The following is a 19,649-nucleotide window of genomic DNA, read 5'->3' on the forward strand; positions in this document are numbered from 1 at the left end:
TCTTAGTTTAATTAATCATTATCTTTTAGGACAATTTTGCTTTAAAAGTGACAGTTGATGGATCATTTTACTCTGAAGCTTATCATACCCTTAGTTTTTCTAACGATTTAACAATACATTTAGGTGAGCTTCAAAAAAAACTGTTGGTTCGAGTACTTTTTATCTCGTGTTGTGAACATTTACGCGTTTACGGTGACGATGGCGCATAATCGAATTTGTCCTTGATGACGTCGAAAGCCCTCCATCATCATAACACAATCGAAAACGGGGTTGTTGTCCCGATTTAGAAATCTGGAAGCTCGCGTGCCCATGATTGATGTCTGGAACATTGTCCGGGTCAATGGAACCCATCATTGTGTGAAATAATCCTGCATAGTTTATTTTTACATGTAACTTTCGACTGGTGAAAAACAAACGCGGAAATCGCACAGAGATTCGCCCTAAATCCCATTAAACATGCAATCTCCGGCAGTATCGGAAAATTATTAAACGAATTTCAGCCCCTCGAAGATGATAAAACGGGACTTCTGGTACCGAGATGATTTCTAAATTTTAGATTAGACGGCGAATCTACATTCGGAACGTTAGGAAATTGTTGCAAGTCTCTGGTGTGCCATCACCTTAAATAATAAAGGTAACTGACTAATGGTCTATTTTCGGACGTGTATTAGCAACGAGGCGAAAATTTATTAAAAGGCATCGTTCGTGTCAAATTTAGACTTGACGCTGTGGAAAAACAGGCTTATATAGGGAGAAAATTTGCGGTCGTGAATTATTCAGGATAGGGAGATCGATCATTCTGATGAAAATACAACGAATTTTACTTCGCCACCAATGGGATACGGTTAAGTCAGATCAAACCAATCTATAATGTAAAATTTAGACTTACGCACGTTGTCAAAATCAATTACTACCTACGAGATGCACACTGCATGATTCAGTTCCAGTGTATATTTTATTTGGCACAATTCCAACATGAAATACTATAAAACTTATGGCTTTCTGAATTTTTTATTATGTATTTGGCGGATGTAAACAACACATGTACTTGACAAATTTCGAAATTAGGAAAATTTCAGAACATTTTAAAGTTCTCAATTAATTGTCAAGGTACCGGTTGTGTTTCTGTTTGTTAGGAATTATGTACAGGATTTGCATAAAGGGTCAAAGCATTCATTTAAATTGACGTTGACGTACTCTCATGATTTAAATCCAATATGAAATATTGGGCATCATATTCAAGATTTACAAAGACTAGAGTTACAACAATTTACTGTCTCAACTCTGGTGCTTGGTGAAAACGATTAAGATTTTTTGTGTCCATTGAACGCTATGTGAAAATACATTAATCAGCTTGTAATGCCAGCGAAGGCAGCTCTTTGTTTTTATATTCTCCCAAAGATAACTTTATGTTTTTGTTCGTACCTTCATGTCCATCATTATATGCGACACATTCGCGTTGAAAGGGTCAACATTGAGCAGTCCGCATCAAGTGGTTTAAAATTTTAAATTTGGAAGGGTCAACAGACCGTATTGTCATGTATTACCGCAAACCTATTTTGGCGAACAAGCGGCCTTAAATTGGCGCTAACCAATGTTCAGAATTCAGATTAGATTTGGAATTTAATTCAGATTAATGATTGGTGGTACGAATTACCGGAATTTAAAGCCGCAGCTCCCAAGACACAATGAAAAGTATCTCTTCGCAAACGTTGTTTAAAACAGCGCATGAATGCTGAAATTTATCGAATTACACATGCAAGTGCTTACTTGTGAATTGTTCATTGCCGCTAATTGAAGTAATAAATTAACGCAGGGCAACCCACCGGCATACATAGTTTTACCGACGAAATTCGTTCACAGTTAATGTGTTAATGCACAAATGGGTGCTGTGGTGCGCTATGCCTTTTGTAGGTTATCGTGAACTGTAAATTGAAATAATCAAAGCCAACACATTTTTTAATGAGGAGGGTCGGTGTGGAGCAGAGAAATTTAATCAGAAAATCCAACCGCGTAATTGACTTCAGGAAAAGGCGAATTTTTTTCCGTCTTTCTTTTATCTCTAAAGTTTGAACGAGAACGAAGGCGTCTATCTCGAAAACAAGATCTCTCGAGATTATAGGTATTAAACGATAGAAAATGGTGATTGCTACTTTTATCCTCGGTTCGGGCGATGTGAAAATGAAAAATTTACCATTGCATTTTCATCAAAGTTCACCTCCCATCTTCGCTGCATCAAAATGAATTTCCGTTTCTGTACTGTCGACCAATGAACTTGATCGAGGCGAGTAAGATGTATTAATCAGTGGACGTCGATGATTACTGATTAGGCGAAAGCAAAAAAACAAAATGCGCCTGCATTGGAAAGAACCCTATCGTATGGTAAACTCGCGTATTGACAAATCGCTTGCGCGCTGGCGCCGTCTAAGCTACGACACACTCCCCTTTATGACATCTCCCATTCTCCCGCTCCGTGATCGCGTCACGGCGCCGGAGTCCCTCTAATCTTGCACGTCCCACCAAAACTCACGCTTACTCATCTCCGCTTCAAATATCGTATTTTAGTTGGTTAAAGACGGCTGTTTAAGTGGAAGAAGTGCTTTGCTGCTGCAGTCGAATGTGGTTTGTGCGCTAAAGTGCAAGTTCCGTTGTGGTGAATTTGTGAAAAATCAATTTGTGAGGTGGTGTGCTCGACGCGTTAGGAGATGGTTAGGAAATGTACACGATCGAAAAAATACGAATGTGACCCGACAAAGTAACGTCTGAGTTTGATTCGACGAGACGAGTGTCAAAAGTGACGTTTGTGTGGCGTTTGATCGGGATGGTTTCGATTATGGCTGGTCGTCGTTGTGATGATTTATTATTTAAAGCACGTGTAGGTTTTTTAACTTGTTGAATCCGATTTTACACAATGTAATAATTTAAAATCATTGCGCTTTGATTATATTCCCGTTTAATTCGAAGTTGGTGTTGTGGTGTGTCAATTTAACGAGGAAATCTTGTGTTCATGAATAATCCTCTTGTATAGAGAGTGAAATGCACCATGTGTTAACAATTTAACGTGGAGCTTGATAAGACCAAATGTTACCAGCCCAATCCACATACCCCTCGTATCTGTATGTCCAAAAAATATTTGGCATCGTGCGTACGGTTTATTTGAATCAACGCGCCCGCCCACGTTCATGCCAAGATGCCAACAATGGTTATTTTAGTGAATTTTATTATATGTTTGTAAATAACAAAAATCTATATTGGCACTTGAAAGTTTAATCGTTTATTTTGACTTTTTTTGTGAACCTCGACTGTTGAAATTGTGATTTTATGTTTATTACATAATCGAATTCACAGTAGGCTACTTTTATACAAGAAAATTCCATTACGATTACCCACATTAATCTTTTTTTTTTTGACGTGCTTCCGAATTTGTGGAAATCAGTCATGTTTAGCTAAAAAGTTTACTAAAAGCGTGAGTATTTTCTTGAAAAATAATAACATTTTTCTTTCGTTTTCAAGGAGAGATAGAATGAGTGCTGACACATGACATTTTCAACATAAATGCAAGAAATTTTATCAACCGAAGATAAAACCAATACAGTAAATAATATTATCAAGAATAGGAAGGTTAAAATAGTTGCGTGATCATCGCTTAGTAAGTTTAAAGTATACGAGACGAATGTTTGTCTGATTGAAAATTGGAAATGTGAAAACTGGAAACCCTCATGTGAAACATTTTTCTAGATTGGAACAGGAAAACCACCACTCTGGAGTCGGTTTTTATCATCACTACATCGCACGTTTAGGGCGGTGCCAATTACACTTTAAACGTCTAAATTATTTTTAAGCATTAACAACCTCAAGCTAAACTTTGATATTTAAAATTAGATGAATTTTTCAACCACGCACGTGGTTTCGTAAACCGTGCTACATTTTCAATCATTTGCTAAATTTATTGTTAACGTAACTAGTTACGAATTGGACTGTTTATGTGTGTTTTTCTCACATAAGCAACACGATTTTTCGGTAACGTTGAGGTTTTATAAAAAATAACCATCCATAATAAGACAGTGAGAAAGCAAATACATATTTTGGTAATTTATGCCACGTAGAAAGCAAATATTTTGGTAATTTATGCTACTTCGTGAGAGCTTTGTTCATATGTATTTGGTCGATTAAGTAGATTTTTGTTGATACGAATCTGCCCTAACCAACGACCGTTACTTGCAACACATTACATTTTTGTATTCACAGAATTTCATCAACGATTAATGAAAAATACATGTTTTATTTTTGTTCGCATCTCCGTACGCTAACAACGTACGTTTGTGTTTAAAATCCGACTGTAAACAAACTTTGTTGAAACGAAAAATGTTGGTTTATAATTTTTATTTCTGTTGTCCTTTAGCCCGTTGAAACACTCATTCAAAGATTAGTTCCTTTTAATCAATTACAGAGGCAGTTTTTACTTCATTTTTTTAAATAATATGAAAAGGCGGCTAGAAATGTGTCTGATTTCAATAAACGAACCTTTGTTTCGATAACTACATGGAAGAAACATATGAAAAACTGTCCCGGATTCCCCCTTCTGGTGCTTTAAAGAGGATAGTTTCGTCTGCTTGAAGTTCTCAATCAATATCCGAGGCGCGGACACTTTTCGAAAGGACGCCAGGGAAATGTATTTGTCGTATGACCTTTTTTGTCCACCCTCTCAAAAATCGAATGATTATCTCATGTGCTAAAAAGCTACCTGTCGTAACTAACAGTTGAAGAATGAATGAATTTTAGCTTATGAAAAGCTTGTGGCTATTCAAATGAGTCTACCGTGAAGTTAATTCTCATTCAGTGGTTCAGGGAGTGGAGGATTGGAGGGATAAATCTCGGCGGAAATTTTTTGAACAGCTGAGCTTTCCTACCTGCAATTGTCTTGTAAGGCTGCACATGATTCACCTGGTTTATTTTACCGAAAATATTCGCCCAGATCCCGGCTGCTTTCCTACCGGAACATACTCCCACCAAGGGAAATGAAAATGAACAAAAACGTGTTTCGACTATCGGATTTTCTCGGGAATGAAGTTTTGAGGTTTCATTTTTTAGTTTATTATTATACCTCGTCAAAGTAGCTCGAGGTTGAAAACTGTGAAAAAAAACATCATAATGTTGCGTGAAGTAGACTATTATTTTTAGGGGTGTTGGGCTGCGATTGTTTTTTAAGTGAAAATTTGTTTCACCGTCACACGTCACGTCACACACTCCGAGGTGAAAGGCTCATTCGAGTGATTTCGGGGGAACTGAGTTTAACCGAGCGAGCAAGAGACAGGATTTTGATTGGAGATTTTGATATCGATTTCTCGACGGAAAAATCAAAGCCCGTAATTGATTTTTTTAAGCAGTATTGGATTTAAATATCTCAAATGACCCAAAAGAGAGTACACAAAATATGGAACTGCCATAGAGGATCTTAAGATATTTAAATAGATTTGAATCCAAAGTATTTATTTCGTATTTTAACTATCACAAATGTATCTAGTATACAGGGTTATTCACGAGAGAAGTACTTTTGATTTTTTTTTGCTGCAACCCATTATACATATTGCAACAATTTATTGATTTCAAATTTTGAAAATAATTATAACTGGCTTTTAGTCTTGTATCTTTGACATTAAAGCAAAAAAAAAATGTGTCGATTCGAAAAATGTATTTTTACAATAACGACGAAAAGACTGACATTTATGGAGAGTGTGGAAAGAATGCTGTCGCCGCTGAGGATGTTTACAAGCCGATGGTAGAAACTTCGAACATCTTTTACATTAACTTAATTTGTTAATTTATTTGTTGAATTTTTTATTAAATACAGGTTTATCTGCCAATCTGACATTTCTGACAAATCTATCCAACTTACTTTGATCGCTAATTTTAAAAAAATGGCATACATTGATTACGTAGTTAGTGCCATTGGTATTGTTGGTTGCGGCAAAAAAAAATCAGAAGTACCCCTCTCGTGAATAAGCCTGTATAGTATACAGGGTTATTACTTATTAGTCTCAAATATATCCAAATAGGCATATTTCTAACGTTTTTGTCTAAAGCTATTGGGTGATTCAAAATGATTGTGGCCAAGTATGGCAACTATGTACGAAAATTTATGTGGCAACTATGTGGATGAGGTAGAGTTGTCATTTGTATGACATTTCATAAGCGTGCATTTGATTTTTTTGATATCATTACACATTGCTTTTGACAGTTTTCAAAATTGCGCGACTATGAACTGTCAAAGAAATGTCAACTCTAACCTACCCACACAGTTGCCACATAAATTTTCGTACATAGTTGCCATACTTGGCCACAGTCATTTTGAATCACCCAATAGTGTGACACGATACTAAATTTCACAGAAAATTCTGTAAAAATGACAAAGACAGACTATGATCCTGATCGAGGGTCTCTCTCATTTTCTAACAAATTGTCTACAAAATTTAGCATCGTGTCAAACTAGCTTTACGTTGATTTCTTCGTATAACCTTACATAGAGAACAAAATGTCATTTTGAGTTTTAAATGAAACAAAAAATTTTAGCCATCAATTTCTGTCACTTCAAAAAAAAAATTTGTAAACCATACTTTATTGTCATTACGATTACCGTCTTGATTATGATTGGTATTTTTTGGGTGGTAAATTTCAAAACCCGAAATTATTTTGTCATTTTTAATTGATTGGCTGAATAACAATATGCATGTCAAAATGACAAGAATCGAAAGTGGGGTTACGGTTCCTAAAGGTTTATTTACACTTTACATGAACGTCAAGATAGTGACGGTCAAAATTTTTTGGCCGCCATAGTACTTTGATTCCTTATTTGTAAAACGTTAAATGTGGTATAGTTTGTCCAGCGAGAGATTGGTTAACATAAAAATCACTAAATTCTACGTAGAGAGAGTAGTCAAAAAATTTTAGCTCTAATTTTCTGTCATTTCAAAAATAAAAATTGTAATCCATACTTTATTGTCATTATGATTACCGTCTTGATTACGATTGGTATTTTTTGGATGGTAAATTTCAAAATTTGAAATTATTTTGGCATTTTCTGTACACAGAACGTTTACCTCAGGTTATCTATGTACTATGCCGGCCAAAAAATTTTGGCCGTCATTATCTGTCAATTCAAAAAAAAATTATTGTAATCCGTACTTTATTGTCATCATGATTACCGTCTTGATTATGAACGTTATTTTTTGGGTGGTAAATTTCAAAACTCAAAATTATTTTGTCATTTCTACTACACAGAACGTTTACCTCAGGTTATCTATGCACGATTGCTCCAATTTTGTTCATTCATGTCGGATTTTTGGAATATCTGGGCTTCAAACAGTTTAAATTGATTGTCAAAATGACAAGAATCGGAAGTGGGGTTACGATTCCTAAAGGTTTATTTACACTTTACTTGAATGTCAAGAAAGTGACGGCCAAAATTTTTTGGCCGCCATAGTACGACTGCTCTAATTTTGTTCATTCATGTCGGATTTTTGGAATATCTGAGCTTTAAACAGTTTAAATTGATTGGCAGAATAACAATATGCGTGTCAAAATGACAAGAATCGAAAGTGGAGTTACGGTTCTTAAAGGTTTATTTACACTTTACGTGAATGTCAAGATAGTGACGGCTAAAATTTTTTGGCCGCCATAGTACCTTGCGCTAAGGTACTATATTAGAAGGTAGCTCCACAATTTTTCGCCTCGAAATTAAAAGAGATGGCATTATCGATAAATTCCGTGAGTGTGACAAAGATAGAAGTATTCACAATTTTACGGGATGTTTGTATCGAGTCAAACAGATTCTATCTTTGTCACACTCACAGGATTTATCGATAATTCCATCTCTTTTAATTTCGAGGCGAAAAATTGTGGAGCGGAATGGCGCTACCTTCTAAAGATATAGTACCTTACCTTGCGCACGTAAAATTTGAAATATATCCTTCAAGCACTAACATTTTTGCCCTGAAATTATGCTATGTATTCTAGTGCATTTTGTAGTGTTGGGTCACTTTAATAGAAGTTAAAATCTCCCAATCTTTCGCTGGACGAAGTATATCTAGCAATCTGAGCTTTTAGTATGTTGTGTTGCATAACATTACATTTTCGCGGGAACTTTCCGGTGAATAACCCTGTATTACTTAAAATTTTTCACTTCTGTCGTGTGATCTTAAGCACACACTCTTTTTTTTTCCTCTACTTTTGACTTTTGCCCCAACAAGCATGCAAAACTCTAGATTGAAGTTATTTTAACATCAGAATTAGGTCGTGACAATGTTATTTTTTGATGCCTGACAAAAGACTGAAGTTTATGAACGAGAAAATTTTATTATTTCCGTCACAAAATTTGCCACAAAACTGTTTTAAGTAACACATGCGCTTTCACTGAGGTCTCTCAATTTGTCGTCGACGACCAGAGTGTTGGGGTTGAGCTTGACCTCGAAGAGATTCTTGTGAATCCACTCGATGCAAAACAACTCGCTTTGAGTTATATGTTCGTACATTTGCGTCGCTTGCTCTTTGGTAATTCCAGGATTGTTGTTCAGAGGAACGTTGGTACCTTTTTCGTAAACACCAATGAAATCCAATGGTTCAACTGTCACCGCAACGTTATGTTTAGCACAATTTTCTGTTTGTGTCTTGATAGACCTGTATTTAATTTCTGAGCTCTGTGCGGCACTGTTCCTTTTGGAGAGATGCTGTCTGACCCTGGAGAGAACCGTACTCCTCGGAACGGTCGTGTATGTCTCATCGGTCGCCTGAATCGGAGTATCTATATACCTCTTAACCCGAGACCCTACAAAACTCCTTTTTGGTGAAATTCGCGGCTGTTGTGTGGGGGGACATGCCAAATTTAAAGTTGCCGATGTGGAAGGCAACATCTTCGGACGTCTGTCTTTGACCGTGTGATTGAAAGGCGAAAAGTACAACTGACGCATTTCCTGCGAATCCATTTTTAATTCCGAACTAATATCGTTGATGTTTAACGAACCTTTTCTGATTTGTTGGTTGGGCTTGTTGTTGACATAGTTGATCAGACACTTTTCGATTTCTTTCTTTATCAAAATTTCACAATCTTCGTTCAGTTCGGCGATGGTTCTGTTATTTTGGTACACCTCCATTTGTTCTCGTTCATTTCATTTTATTCACTGGAATTTTTTCCGCGCTTGCCAAAAATGTCACAATAAGACTGACGTTTCTAATTATTTGTTTCGAACTAAAAGGATGTTACCGTGCGATCAACAATTTACTTAGATAAGGGGCGGCTATGACTTTGGACACTGTCAGATTTGTCGTATCTCAGCCAATAAATGTCAAACAACTGTCACTACCTATTAATCAAATTTTAACACAAAAATTGTTTTTACATAAAAGATTCATAATTGAATGTTACTTTCGTAATGGTGTTTTCTATAACTCACGCACTGTTTGGCTGAGTTTCGGCAAAAATTTTCAAACTTAAATTGAAACAATTATATGCAACCAAAAATACTTCCATGCATCCAGAGCACCTCAAAGTCTAGATTTAGGCGTACGTCCAAAATCATAAAGGCTTCTTTGATCTAATAATTGTTGATAGCACGGTATATTTATACAATCGCATTCAAAACTTTTATCACAAATGGATATTTCTATCTTTAATGTCATTCCGTCCACGAATCAAGGAAATGATCTTTAGCAATTTTTGGGTTTTTTTTTTTTCATATATTACTAACAATAAGATGCAAAGCATAAAATAATGAAGACCATAGGTAATTTTATGATTTTTAGTTTATACATTCACCTTTTGATTTTTTTTTTTTTGTTCTTGCTGCTGTTTCATATTTCACAAATGAAGGTGAAGAGAATTTTACTGCTAATCTAGTTTTCAATCGGTAAATAAAAGATTCTTTAGCATGCCATGTCAAGCGATGAACGTGCTCGTGGTATGGAGAGATCATGGCAAACAAATAGAATATGTAAATTAAATTGAATTATGCTCAATTTATGCGGAGATTTCGAAGTGTTTGCTTAATAAAGTTTTGTAATATATTCCACGTTAAAGGGATCTTTGTTGTATGTCAATGTGATATGAATAATAAATTTTGTGTGTAAAGTTAATACGGGTACAGTTATGTTAAGGATCGCGAAATTAATTCAGATATTTTAGTACATCCCGCGAACGGATTGCCGCTTTACACGATGCCACTGATAAATTCTAAGATTTTATGAGACATTAAAAAAATAACATGCATCATTGTTATCGTGCCGATAATTTTGTTTTTACTGAACTTGTTTATTTAGAGTTTTTTTTTACATTGTCGTACAGTAGTTGACATGAGTATTATTTTGTCCATTACCGTATTTATTTGTAATTTTTAGAAGGGCGAACAAACCATTATCGTTAAATTTCTGAGCCTTTCGTGTTCAACACATGTCGATCGTTCAGTTAATCTTTATGTTTTAGTAGCTGGTTCGTGAAAGTATGTTTATTACACGCTGCACTATTTCCATACCCTTTACGCACCACATAAGCTATTTCGGTGTCATTAAACCAACTGTGATGGAAAGGTGAAAAGTGAGATAGACAAAAATATTCATTTCGTGAAAGGAATTGTGTAAAGAGATGTGTTTGTAAATAAAATCATCGAAAGTAAACTATAATGTGACGCTTTTAACTTTTGTGCTCTACAGAAATTCCTCGAATTTATAATCTCTTTGTTAAATTTTATTTGATAGGCGCGTCTCGTTTTTCGATTGGACAATTGCTTCTAAGCGCCGATACAAAGAAAAAAGCGATTTTTATGGTTTCGCTTTACGGATTTTTTTCCAGCAAAAACCGTGACGAACGACGGATGAAATTTCAGGAGACTCGTTTCAGTGTCGAATAAAAAAAATAACAATGCATCCGGTGAGCTGAAATGTAATTAGTAGGCCAAGTCCGGTTCAAAATTCAGGATAAACCGTTGAGGCGGTTTCGATGCGACACAAAAGGAGTCTAACGCATAATGAGGTCCTTTCGCTTAGATTTCGCCTTAATTAAAAAAGTTTTAAAGGGTTTGAAAAGTCCGTAGCTAGAGCAGATCATATGCAGGACTCGACTCTCTTACACCACTTAGTCAAAGCTTTCATGTTATTGACATTGCTGATTGGCGTCTGCGACTTCGTCGCTGGAATTCAATTACAAAAATAATTCGATTAGTTAATTGTAAAGGGATGCGTATATAAAACGTGTGCTTTTTTATTGCAGGACGGAGCGATAATGAAGGTGAAGTGAGAGGACGAAGTCGGAACACGCGTCGCGACGACCCCCGAAGGCACACCCTCGGTGGTGACCAACAGTACTTGGGGATGGCCGGCCAGGGAGGACCTCTATCCCGCACAATGGACTTGGAGGTAATGCACGGCTCGCCCTTTATATGTATGCATGGAATCGACGCGATTTCCATATAAAAGTAGTCTCGATCCATTCGATAAATCCGATTCTGAAAGCTTTCGGAGCTTTTGCGGAATTTTAGAAATTCGCCAAACCAATTTCCGTCTTGTTTGTAATCGCCTAATTTGCAATTCGACATGCAAATCGAGTTAAAATATACCAGAACTGCGCTATAAGTAAGGAAAACATCAGATTTTAGTTGAAAATTGCAGGGAGTTAAAAACCATCCCAATTACGCGTTCTTTTTTTAACATTTGTCATCCAATGTGACACTTCATGTTGCTGTTTGTAGTTGTTGAGAGCTAGTATCCTACAATTGGGGTTGATCTGTGCGCGCAACCTCTTTTAATCAACTCCCGATTGAGTTGATACACCGTCATTGTTTCCGAAAACAGGATACATATTCTTGCATAATAGGAAAACGCTCTACATTATTAAAACAGAATGACATCACCCCATCAATTAAGAAGCTAGGCCGCTAGTTCCCGGCATGTTTTAATTAATGTAGTCGATACGGCGCATTCACTCGATGAAAAGCATCGCGTCAGAGTCATTGTCTAGTTTCTGTTTTGGAGAAGAAAGTAATCATGTCAAGCCACAGCATTGTATCGTTACCACCTCAATTGAAGATGACTCCACGATCGATACCCTTGCTACAGAAACATGAAGAAAATGAGCCAAATAAGAACGCTTCGAGTGCTTCTCGGAGTGTTCTCCATAAATTATCGGAGACGTCCTTTCCCATTAGTCCTGATAGCCCTGTTAATGTGAGAATTTTTTTACACGCCGCCAAACAGATGAGTTCCACAAGACCAAGAAAGGTAAAGACCGATTTGCGAAAAATCGTAGTTTGATGGATTGTTCGTTTACACGTCGTGAATTGCAGTCGTGGTGTCTTCTGTAACGGTGAAAATGTTTTAGGGGCAACCGAGAGGATATCCTCCACCTTCGAATGCGATGTTATTCGATGATGATCCGGGAATAATGTCGGAAGTTGAAACCAGTTCGACAGGCTTCCGGAGAGGCGGCAAACAACGCAGTTCACTTCCTGTTGTACGAACTCCAAGCAAAACGTTAGAGAGGCCATTAGGTAAGGATCTATAACGATATAATTAATTTATGAATTGCATATCGATCAATCATGACAACCTGCCCATCTTTTCGATCGCTTTCAAGTCCGGAAGAAACTGCAGTACAAAGTATTCATGTGGTTGTATTTTTCACTCTGTTGTAGGTTTAGTGTTCCTTCAATACCGCAACGAAACGAAACGAGCCCTTCTTCCGAATGAGATAACGTCAATAGATACTGTGAAAGCCCTTTTCGTTCGATCGTTTCCTAAACAGTTAACGATGGAGTATCTCGATTCACCCAACGTCAAAATATACATTCATGATTCGTCGAAGGATATGTTTTACGAATTGGAAGATTTAAGGTACGTAAATCACAATTTATTGAAAGACCAAGTTTATCTCGCAACTGCAGTCTATTTGCCGAGAGATAAACAGTCTACTCGTATTTCAACAATGACGTGTGAACATCATTTTATGTCGCAGAAAGGTAAAAGAATAAATCTTTGAGCGTTTATAAATCGGGCGGTAATAATGTGATATGAGAGCTTTTCCAAGTGGATAGAACTTGACCACCACACATGGTGTATCCAACACTCTATTGTTGCTTTAGCTGTGACCGTGTCTCGGCCAAAAAAAAGAGTACAATTTTTTAATACGTAAAATGTTAATTAAAAAAGTGTTGCTGTTACTATGGTGGCCAAAACATTTTTGCCGTCACTATCTTGACATTCATGTAAAATGTAAATAAACCTTTTGGAACCGTAACCTCACTTTCGATTCTTGTCATTTTGACATGCATATTGTTATTCTGACAATCAATTTGAACTGTTTAAAGCTCAGATATTCCAAAAATCTGACGTGAATGAACAAAATTAGAGCAGTCGTACATGGATAACCTGAGGTAAACGTGTGTGTAGTAGAAAATGACATAATAATTTCGTGTTTTGAAATTTAACACCCAACCTGTACCTACTTTATTGTCAGTGTCAAATTTCTCATAAACGCCGTAAAAAGGAATGTTTAGGTAAATTTAAATTTTCGCTAAATAGATTGAAAAAATAAAAACCCGTTCTTTAATTTTTGTCGGTTGTTCAAAAGCAAAAGTTATTCTCATATAATCAAACGTACCTATTACAAATAATTTCTCTAGTTTGATCATGAATAACTTTCTTATTGCCAATCTGCCGCATTTCTGTCGAAATCACGTCTTTGAGAAATTTGACACTGACAATACAATTTTGTGACATTTCTCAGTCTTTTGTTTCCGCCATCAAATATGAAAATATCTACACCTCAGGTAAAAAATAACAAAATAACAATATGCATTTCAAAATGACAAGAATCGAATGTGGGGTTACGGTTCCTAAAGGTTTATTTACACTTTACATGAATGTCAAGATAGTGACGGCTAACATTTTTTGGCCGCCATAGTAAGTACGATAGGGTACAGGTTATTAAATTAATTAAATACCGTTTGTTTTGTCATGTACAACAAGGAGTGTAATTTTTATGTTTCAACGAAATTTAGGTCGCATTTAAGAGAGATTCGGGATCGTTCCGTGTTACGCCTGTTCGAGTCTGCTGATGTTTCCGGCGGTCTACCAATGGCAGGAATAGGAATAGCAGGCGGCGTTGGACATTTTGAGGATCCTAGTTATTTTTCGGAACCAGAATTCGATTCAGAGTATCAACATCAGCACATCCATAAAAGTAAGGTGAGTTACAATAGATCCTTCATAGGAAGCAGGAGTTACTTTTGTAGTTAAAACTACGATTCTAATTTGAAAATACTGATTTATTAATTTATTGTCGCTACGAAAATATAAATACTAAAGGGTCCTAACGATGCAAGGACGATGTTAAAACTTAACAATAACAAGTACGATGTCCTGATGATTGAGGGGGACACAAACGTAGCCATGCATCGTACATATTTGGTACGATAAAGAGTGTTTCTGGATGGTTACGTTTGCGGCTTGCTCCACGACTGACTTGAACAACAAGCGATGGCGATGAATAGCGATTTAATGAAATATGTACACTGCTCGGTATAAAACACTCCTAAAAGACTTTACATTGTGGCACTGCCGGTGTGTAGAAAGCACCCGAGTAGAGCTTCTTAGGAACCGTTCTCCAGCCGAAAACCAGAGCTTTCTCGAAGGGCTCCTCGTCACAACCAGAACAAACATTCATAACCGCTTTAACTTCGGCTTCGGCAGGCTCCCTCTCGTCATTTTCTTTTTGTTCTTGCAATATAGGTTTGTTTTCACCGATGCCAGCCAATCCGTTCAAGAAACTCTGATCGATACTCAGCGATCCCGGAAAACCCTCCTCAATAATAGTGCCCCCGCTCAAATACAACTCTCGTTTTTTATGATTCTTACTGGTGTCGTCGTCGTCTGATTGACGTTTTGTTTTCTTCGTGATTTTATCGCCGAATTTCAATTGCGATTCTTCTTTCTCTTCGCCGTTCTGTCTCTTGAATAGCTGGTGCGTTTCGAGTTGGGTGTCAATGAATTGTACATTAGCTGGATTTACAAGTGACGGATGAACCAACCCGCTTCCGATCAAGGGAGTGCCGATGGTCGGTCCGGGTTGTGCGTTGGTCCCGAGGAATTGAAGTTGTTGAGGCTGCGGCTGTTGTCGAGACAGCTGTTGTGTCACTAGTCCGTTGACAAATTGACCGTTGAGGTATTGAGCGTTGTAGCTCTGACCGGGCACGATTTGAGGTTGTTGCTGTTGACCAGGTTGTCCCCCGGCAAAGTTTAACATCAGCATCGGGTTAATTTGACCGCCTGTTAGAAGAGGATGCGTTGGAAGATTATTTCTGGAGCGAGGTGTTGGTGGAGGTGGTGTAGTGATTTGGTTGCCGTTGTGATCGTATTGATGGGCGTGGTGGTGTTTATGGTCTTTGTGAGCTTTTCCAGCTGTTAGGGCCACGTTGTACAATTGCAACATCGTAATCTCTCCCAGCATTCCACCCGAGCCTAAAATAACAAAGAAAATAAGCTCTGATGAAGTTTGTTTTGATTTCTCACCTTTGGGAGCACCGCTCCCTTCAAGGAACCCTCCTCCGACTTGGCTCTGTTGTTGTCCAGTTAGAGCTAATCCACCGGACGGAATGATGTGACCAACCAACTGAAATTAATCGTCAGTGACCGATTTTGTGCAAGAACTTTAACTTACTCTATTGTGAAAACCGCGTCCTACTCTTTCGGCATTCACCCATATCTGCCATTCTCCAGTTTTACCATTCCAACTCTGGCAAGTGTGATACCATTTGTTGAGACGAAGAGGATAATTGAGACGATAAAAGGTGTGTCCTTCGACGGCTAAACTGAAATAACTGGATCTTTCTGTGTTTGAAATCCAAGCCAAAATTGTCTTTGGTTGGCCATCCACTGCAAGAATATAACAAACAGACATAGTTATTATGTGTTACGGGTTTTTTCGTCTAGGTTATGTAAAGTGAAACAAGAAAGTATCAATGTGAAAATAATGGACACCTACGTTTTGACGCGGCTTATTTATTGTTAGGTGAAATGTTATAAAATTGCGACTTTCTTTTCATTTTTTTCAAATATGCAGACGCACGACTAAATTAGAAGACTCACCAGCATAGGAAAATATCGGATGATCATTGCTGTGATTAGCAAATTTGCTCCAGTAGCACAAGGTGAACTCTTTCATTTCGGGTACATGAGTTTTGTATTGGATGTATTGGAAATACAAATCCTGCAGAAAACCGACTTTATATAGTTCACATTGATTACTGGAGCTCCGTAAAGGAGACGCTGATTGATGAAAAGTCTGGCTCACGTAACCCGTGGAATGTGATGTAGAAATAGTTTTGATTCCATCGTAAAGCTCCGGCTGAAGGACGGGTTGCCAGTTGTCGATGTGCACAGCTTTCGTGTAATAAAACAACACCATCAAAAAATAACTGATTGACTTGAACATTTTTTGGACAAGCGGTGGTTACTGATGTGTACTCTGATGCGTCGTCAATTGAAAACAGAAAACATCCTGAAATTAACAAATCGTGTTGAAATATTCTCATTAGTTAATCAAATTTTGCGTAGGTGCCGATTGTACCTACGTTACACAATTTAACAATCCTGTTAGTGACATAACCAACAAATTTTTTGCAGTCTTGGTGAATGTTTTGCTTGAAAATGGATCGGTCTGAATACTTAATAAATGGACTTTCTTTTTTAAACGTGATTATTATTGTAACAGCTGTAACGAACATGTGTGTGTAAATGTTAACAACCGTAGCAGTTTTAAAAATCGGCGGCGGCACTAACGCCGGCCAGATAAAAGTAAAAGTGCAGTTCCAGGTTTTAAATCACGATCATTTATTTCGTTTCCCTCTGAATATCTGGTTAATTAACGGTTAGGTGGTCCAGTTTCCTGTCTAGTGTAACGTGGAATATTACATGTAGTGAAACTTGATGTTCACTTTTAAAACCAGATCGATGTATTTTTAATCTCAAAACAACAGTTGCGTTGAAGTTTAGTAGGTTGTTCGATTTTTCACTTCTAATTACGGACGTACGAGTACGACTTACGTTGTAAATGAGAAAAAAAAATAGTTACTTAAGTTAAGATTGTAATGCTTGTGCACTGTGTAGATTTGGGTTATAGTTTTTCATTGTCAAGGTGTGTTAGTTCTCTTGTTTCAATTATTTTGTCATAATTATGCTGTCGATTGTCACTTTCTCTCAATTTTTGTTGAAGAAAATGACTTCATTACCAAGTAAATTGCTTGTCATTATGTTTTTCTTGCGATGATTGTCCTAGAAAGAGTGCAGAGCGATTGCCGTAACGAAATCCTAACCTTGAAGGTATTGAAATACAAGTACACAGATGTTTGTATAATTTATTTGTCATAATTGTTTTACTTTTCAACTTCAGTTTATAATTCAACTACCTACGGCAAGTGGTGGTCTTTAAATTTCAAATGTGTTTAGAAAGGGTCTTAAGTGTACTATACTACTACAAGATACTTTAATGAGAAGTTGTGTAATTCTGCTACCATCAAAGATCAAGCATCAAGTACAGTGTCATGTTGAAAGATTTCCTAAACGCATTTGCTCATTGTAACACTTTTGCACAAAGAAACTTTAAACACTCAACACTGTCCATTCATCAGTTAGTCAACAAATTGATTGATCAAATAGACTTGATTGTGATGAACTTATCCCTTAAACATATTCAGTTGCGTCAATCACTTGTTAAGCAAAAAACAAAGTGACTCTTTTTCAATTGAAAATGCCAAGGTTACTGTTAGTACTTGTTAACGTTTTTCACGGCTTTGAGGTTTTTCTTTCCACGTTTACACAATCTTACCACTTTTTAAAATACCACCTATATCGCTTTCTAGATTCGATAATTAATCGAAAAGCAAAAAATATTTTATGTAATACCATTTATGGCTATGAGCAATTAGCGAATACCTAACTGGTTTTATTTAGAAAAATAGAATATTGTTGTCCAATTGTGAATTTTCGCTTTTGCTTTTCATTTTTACCGATACTAATTTACTACAAAAGAACTCATCATATCTTCACATTATGACATGTTGACAACATCAATAATAATTATCAAGGAGAATACAAAGCGTTGGCAAACGGTCGCCCGGACAATACACAGTTATTTATAATTAGTTAATTCAGATTTGGTTGTTCATTCATTTCGAAATTAAGTTGCGGGCCATTGTTTTGTTTCAAAAATGTTCATTAATTCATTAGTGGTTTAGTTAGCAAAACTATTGGAATGTCCTCACTGAAATAGTATATTAAAGAACGAGTTTTATAAGGGTTGATTTGGCGCACGAGTCTCAAGTGTAGAAAACGACCCGTAGGGGGTTTTCTATGGGACGAGTGCGCCAATGTCCTTATAAAACGAGTTTTTTTATGTTATTTTGTATTAATTGGTAATTCAAGGTAACGGATGCAACTATGTACATACATCTGCAACAGATGTTAAAAAGTCGAGTTTGAACATTAATACTGGAAGTTTTTTGGTGTAAATGATAATAATACACTGAAATATTAATAAAAATTTTCTTTGAGATTTATTAAACTACGAGTGCTTTAAGAGATAGCCATAAACGACTCCAAATTGAATACAATAATAGACTTATTAGAGACGCAGATTCTAAAAATTTTATTATAGCATCGAAACCATCGATTTACGATATACATTTAATTATATGCCATTTATCAGATGTGTACTTTTTGTGAAAATGTTGCGAGCATGTCGGGTTAGAATAATCCTTACAGTAAAAATTAAGTAATCCAAGTGGTTTGCTATGTACTCACATCCAACTAAACACACATCTAGAAAGGAAAGCACAACCAGAACGCACCGTTAGAGTACGATGATCGCACCCAAGAAGTGTTCTTTGGGAACTGAAGCACTCTATGGAGATAGTCTCCGGTTTCACTTCGGTCGCGTGTCATGTCCAATTCCTTACACTTGCCCTGCATCCGCACCGGAGGGAGTACGGAGTGGGGCAAAAATTCACTTTCCCTTCATCTCCGATGATGTGATTTTATATTTTTTTCATTTTTGTGCATTAATTATTAACTTACGGATTCTCCAAGACGAACTACATTTATTTGAATCGGATAAGTTTATTTGATTAAGTTACAGAATCGAATTATTTTTATGTCATATAAAAAATGAAATCGGTATTGTGATAGGTATTTTAGCAGTAGTCACTAAAATCTTACGCAATCTTTAAAAGCACTTTCAAACTCGTTGTCTTGGTATAATTGAAAGCGGGCATTTAGATTTTTCTTAAACTACTACACCAAACAGTCGACCTTAATACTGTTCAATTATCACTTTTCTGTTTATTCTCACATCATTTTTGAAAAGTTGGAGGTTTCGTGATGCCACTGTTGTAGGTACAGTTGTCTGGTTTTGAAGGGATCCATTATTTTGGAGGAGTCAGATCAATTAAACTGATGTTAGCCTGGTACGATTAGGACCTCGGGTAACAGTTTTGTGAGTGAATTAACTAATGATTCTTTTTTTTTATAAATACGGTGTCCGCATCGGTTCCTATTGATTTTGAGGGTTGAACGAATTTGACGGTGACGTAATTAGTATTGAATTTAATTAAAAT

The 19,649-nt window shown here is 36.6% G+C and overlaps 2 protein-coding genes across 34 annotated transcripts in view; one reads left to right on the forward strand and one right to left on the reverse strand.

Annotated features, from left to right (window-relative positions):
* The window catches only part of LOC138132282 (uncharacterized), an 89,866-nt gene that overhangs the window by 41,609 nt on the left and 28,608 nt on the right, over positions 1 to 19,649 (forward strand). For 28 of the 32 annotated variants that reach the window (XM_069049716.1, XM_069049717.1, XM_069049713.1 and 25 more), the window contains 5 exons: positions 11,255 to 11,400; positions 12,238 to 12,261; positions 12,362 to 12,529; positions 12,671 to 12,873; positions 14,040 to 14,226. In XM_069049716.1, coding sequence (XP_068905817.1) covers positions 11,255 to 11,400; positions 12,238 to 12,261; positions 12,362 to 12,529; positions 12,671 to 12,873; positions 14,040 to 14,226 — 728 coding nt within the window. Of the gene's footprint in view, positions 1 to 11,254; positions 11,401 to 12,237; positions 12,262 to 12,361; positions 12,531 to 12,670; positions 12,874 to 14,039; positions 14,227 to 19,649 lie in introns of all 32 variants that reach the window. The other 4 variants (XM_069049721.1, XM_069049736.1, XM_069049745.1 and 1 more) reach the window with 2 other exon arrangements.
* b6 lies at positions 14,286 to 18,996 on the reverse strand. 2 transcript variants are annotated; one of them, XM_069049758.1, is made up of 5 exons: positions 18,838 to 18,996; positions 16,126 to 16,537; positions 15,698 to 15,912; positions 15,550 to 15,649; positions 14,286 to 15,498 (listed from the first exon to the last, which is right to left on the reverse strand). In XM_069049758.1, exons 2-5 carry the CDS (start codon positions 16,469 to 16,471, stop codon positions 14,573 to 14,575), a joined length of 1,587 nt encoding a protein of 528 aa, XP_068905859.1. In that variant the 5' UTR covers positions 16,472 to 16,537; positions 18,838 to 18,996; the 3' UTR covers positions 14,286 to 14,572. The 2 variants fall into 2 exon arrangements, with proteins under 2 accessions (XP_068905859.1, XP_068905860.1); XM_069049759.1 differs by lacking the exon at positions 18,838 to 18,996 and adding an exon at positions 18,797 to 18,815.

Source organism: Tenebrio molitor, chromosome 5 (assembly GCF_963966145.1).
Source record: "Tenebrio molitor chromosome 5, icTenMoli1.1, whole genome shotgun sequence".
In the NCBI taxonomy this organism is placed as follows: domain Eukaryota; kingdom Metazoa; phylum Arthropoda; class Insecta; order Coleoptera; family Tenebrionidae; genus Tenebrio; species Tenebrio molitor.